The sequence below is a fragment of the Rhinopithecus bieti genome, unplaced genomic scaffold, assembly GCF_001698545.2.
Source record: "Rhinopithecus bieti isolate Rb0 unplaced genomic scaffold, ASM169854v2 scaffold_10356, whole genome shotgun sequence".
NCBI lineage: Eukaryota > Metazoa > Chordata > Mammalia > Primates > Cercopithecidae > Rhinopithecus > Rhinopithecus bieti.
In genome coordinates this window covers 631,084-635,798 of record NW_016806422.1, presented here as the reverse complement: position 1 = coordinate 635,798, position 4,715 = coordinate 631,084, and the positions used below count along the sequence as shown (strand labels likewise).

The 4,715-nt window shown below is 34.3% G+C and overlaps 1 protein-coding gene across 1 annotated transcript in view; it reads right to left on the bottom strand.

Annotated features, from left to right (window-relative positions):
• Window positions 1–2,516: 2,516 nt before the first annotated feature.
• Window positions 2,517–4,715, bottom strand: part of LOC108532435 (low-density lipoprotein receptor-related protein 1B-like) — a 614,569-nt gene continuing 612,370 nt past the window's right edge. Inside the window, 1 exon segment of the mRNA XM_017876508.1 lies at window positions 2,517–2,657. Coding sequence (XP_017731997.1) covers window positions 2,517–2,657 — 141 coding nt within the window.

Below are 4,715 nucleotides of genomic sequence, written 5' to 3'. Positions count from 1 at the left end.
AACTTCAGTGAGATAAAATATACCAACCTTATACTTCCTGTTTTGTTTCTGTGTGTAATTTGTGAAATCTGTTCTTATCCTGAGTTTATATTCTATATTCTTTGATATTAAAAAAGCTCATCATATTTACACCATTAAAATGCTTGAAATTTATTTTTGAATATAGTTTCACTTGGAGATAACATTTTGTTTCATTCTTTGAATATAAACTGTTCTAGAGTAATTCATTACATTCAATTCATTATTTTTTATTTGTAATGCCAACTGGGCAATGTATAACCAATTTACATACAAGATATATATATGGATGGATCTGCCTCTGAGCCCTCTGTTCTTTTTCATTTAATTGTTTTTTTTGTTGGTAATATTATACTGTGTTACTTTAGCTTTTAATAATAAAGACATTTTCAAGGAGAGACTACAAATGCATATTAGTTCAAAACTGCCTTTGCCATTCTTGACATTTTGCTCTTGTATATGAATTCTACTATCAACATGTGCAGTTTCATTAAAAAAAAAAATCATTTTGGCTGTTTTTTGTTTGGTTTTAGAAACAGGGTCACACTCTGTCACCCAGGCTAGAATGCAGTGGTGCAATCAGAGCTCACTACAGCCTCAAAACCCGGGACTCAAGAGATCCTCCCACCTCAGCCTTCCAAGTAGCTGGGACTACAGGTGTGTGTCACCACACTGAGACATTTTGGCATTTTGAATTACATTAAATTTACAGATAATTTGGGATAATTTCCCATAGCTATGGAAATTGGTTTTTTGCATCATGAAAGTAACATTTTCCTCCTTTAAGATGATCTTTTATGTCCTTCGCAAACATTTTATAATTTTCTATGTTAATGTTTTGTGCATACTTTGTTGTTATTACTAGCTTAAGAGTAGCTTTTTAAAGATTACATTACTTTTCTTTGGCGGTGGACGAGGCGGGGAGCTCAGTAGTAGGGTCATGCTCTGTCACCCAGGCTGGAGTACGGCAGTGCAATCTTGGCTCACTGCAACCTCTGCTTCCCAGGTTCAACCGATTTTCATATCTCAACCTCCTGAGTAGCTGGAATTACAGGCATGTGCCAACATGCCCGGCTAATTTTTGTATTTTTAGTAAAGACAGGGTTTTGCCACGTTGGCCACGCTAGTCTCGAACTCCTGGCCTCAAGTGATCTGCCCACCTCGGCTCCCCAGAGTGCTGGGATTATAGACATGAACCACCGCTCCAGGTCTAATCACATTTCTCAATTAGTCATTGAATGTAGGCACACCATTTGAATTTATATTAAGCAATGTTCGCTTTTTAAAAACATCTCTATGCTATGTTTGGTTAAAACACAACATCAGAATGCATCCTACAAAATAAGCATATTGTTTGGTAAAACGGAAACATATATACTTAGTTACAATGTAAAATGTGAAATTTGTTAACTTGGATTACAGGCATTTGAGGGCACTCATTTAAGTTTGAAGCTGCTAAGTTTCTTAAGCCATTACTTTACTTTTTTTTTTTTTTATTAGTGGGAACATATACATATACTGTTATTGACTTTGTATTTCTAAAAGAAATGTTACTTCCCTCCATCTTTAATAATTCAGTTAGTTATATAATTATATATTTCCTTAGTGGTCTGAAGATTTTACTCTTGTTGCTGATGAGAAGTCTGTTTAAATACCATTGTCTTCCCTCTGCAGATAGTGTCTACTATTTCTGGTAGCATCTTAAGATTTTCCTTTTTTCATGCTGGTCTGCAGTTTTTCTTCAATTACTGGCTTAATTTGATTATTCTCAATGTTTACAGCAAATTTTCCATGTTGAGACATTTCTTTCTTCATTTCTAGTGAACTCGGTGTCATTACCACTTTGAGTATTACTTTTCTACCGTCTTTCTCTTCTTTGCCATTTGTCAACATAGCTAAAAGACTATTACATCTATTAGTTTATCCTCTAAGCCTCATAAGTGTTGTCATGCTTTTTGTATCTTACTGTCTCTAACATTAATTAATTTCTTAATTTTTTATTAATGAATTTTCTTATTAATGCTTATTAATGAAAATAGCATCTTATTTACGCATTATCCCTTTCACTAGTCCAATATAATTTTTATTTTATCAATTGAGATTTCTTTTTAATTTTAATTATAGTGATTTTTTTATTTCCAAGATATTTAATTGTTTTAATTTTAACAAATTGTTTTCTGACATATGTATATTTGGCCTCCTGGATGTCCCTATTTCTTGTTCTTTTCATACTTTTTTTTTCCTTGCCTCTTTGATGAACCCTAAGTAAATATTCTCCAGATTCTTCTATCATTTTCATTTCCATTCATCTTCTGCTTGGTGGGATTTTTTAAGCTGTCTTTCTTAAGATTCCATGTGTTGTGGAAATTGAATTTGAGTATTCTAAAGGGGTTATTTTTTTAACCTCTCTTTTAGTATTCACTTCTCTCTGCTGGGTTATTTTAGAATGGACATCATTCAACCTCTGCGCCTTAAAGTGCAGCCTTCTTTTTCATAATTCATTTGAGTTTTTGCTCCACAGAGCATATGAGAGCTTGCAGAGTCCATAACTTGCAATGGACTCGCATCAGAGCTGGACATAAGGCTTTTTCTGTGGCCTCTAAGCCTCCAGGGTTAGTCACTTCCAACAAGTCACTGGCCTAACAGTAGATGACACAGGTTTATTTCAGCCTTGCTTCCCTGTGGGGCAGCATTCCCCACTCCTTCGTTTAAGTAATTTTTTTTTTTTTAGATCCTGTCTCTCTGTAGCATCTATGTAGCCTGGAATCTCAGAATTCTGTTTCAGTCATTGTCTCTGCTTTGTATTTCTGGTCTGTTTATCACTTAAAGAAAAGTCCATCTTCCTTTTTGGGATTAGCTATCTCTATCTAATTTTCATTTTAAATATATTTTATAAATCATTACTGTGGTTTTAAAGTCAGAAATGGCCTGAAAGTATAGACTTTTAACAGTGTCTTGGCCAGGGATCTTGATTCTTCATAGGGAAAGTGAACTATTGCATTTTCCTCTTTTTATACTGTGAACTTCCAAAGGCTAGAAGGAAGACATTTTCATCCTTATTCACTCACACCTAACAATCTATGGCACACTGTAAGCACTTAATATTGAATTGTATTTAATGTATTTAATGAATTGTATTTAATGTATTTAATGAAATATTGGATTGTATTTAATGGCTTTTGTCATCTTTTAAACCTGAGGCCAAAATGTTCATTCTATGTGAATTGGGAAGTTAAAGAAGAAAGCCTTTATCCCATCCATTTCTTATATTCAGCTATATGAAGGATCAAAGTCGGAATCTGATTGTGAAATTTAGAACTCTCTGATATTTTAATACTTAAAATATGAATCTAGTTAAATAGTTAAAACATGAAACTTAAAAACATGAATATAGTTTTGGGTAACAAGTTAGAGATGTAACAAAAGGATATATAGTTCTTCAAATCCAATAAAGTGGAATACCTAGATGGAAACACATTTTACAGCTTACTTATATTTATTTATATGTGCCAATAACTGGGTGTTTGAGGGTTTTAGTTTTGATTTGTTTTGTCTGTTTTCTTTTTTGGTCTGGCAAGTTAAACTATACATTCACCTAAAAAGCTTTCAGAGAGGATTGCAATGGTTAAGCAAATGGAAACGTCTTAGTAGGAGGTGGGGTGTGGTAGGGAGCATATTCAGAAAGATTGATACAAACTATTAATGCCAAGTAATTTTAAGTTTTAGTCAGACCGTAATGCACTACTTTATATCTATAATTGTTGCAATTATTTCTGATTGTCTAACTACCCTAATTCATAGGCTAAAAATAATTTAAGACAAAGATCATCATCCTCAGTCAGGGGTTGCCAATCCCTGGACCACAGACCAGTACTAGTCCGTGGCCTGTAAGGAACCAGGAGGCATAGCAGGAGCTGAACAGCTGGTGACTCAGAATTATCACCTGAACCCCACCTCCTGTCAGAGCAGCAATGGCATTAGGGTTTCATAGGAGCGCAACCCTACCATGAGGGATCTAGATTGTGTGCTCCTTTTGAGAATCTAATGCCTGATGATCTGGGGTGGAACAGTTTCATCCCAAAAACATCCCCTGCCTTCATCCATGAAAAATTATCTTCCATCAAACCAGTCCTTGTTGTTCAAAAGGTTGAGGATCGCTGTCCTAAATGATCCACAAATGTGTCACAAACACAGTAATATAATTTTGTATTAAAATCATGCTTATTTATATATTTTTAAAATACCCTTTCTCATAAAATTTTCTTAGAAAATGTATGTGGTGATTTTCCATTTTGTAGGTAAGGAAATAGACACTTAGAAGCACAGAGGAAACAAACAGCAAACTGTGATTTGAACCACAGGCTCGATCAATGTTTCAAACTCCTGGCGGTCCTGTTTCACTTCCTTCCATATGTTTCAACACTTCCCTACAGTCGGTAAAGTATCATGGATTCTACTGGTTTTGATTTTGGATGAGAGGATTAGAATGATTTGGTTGTGTATATATTTTAATTAAAATGTTTTCAGTTTAATTTACTGAAACAGGATCTAAAATATGACAAAACCTCCTAGGGCATCTTTGCCTTCAGACATGGCCCTCACAACCCTTACACTTCATCAAACCTAAACATAACACAGAGTGATCTCGTGAAACATAAATTCTACTTTTAATACTCTATTACATGAATATATATATA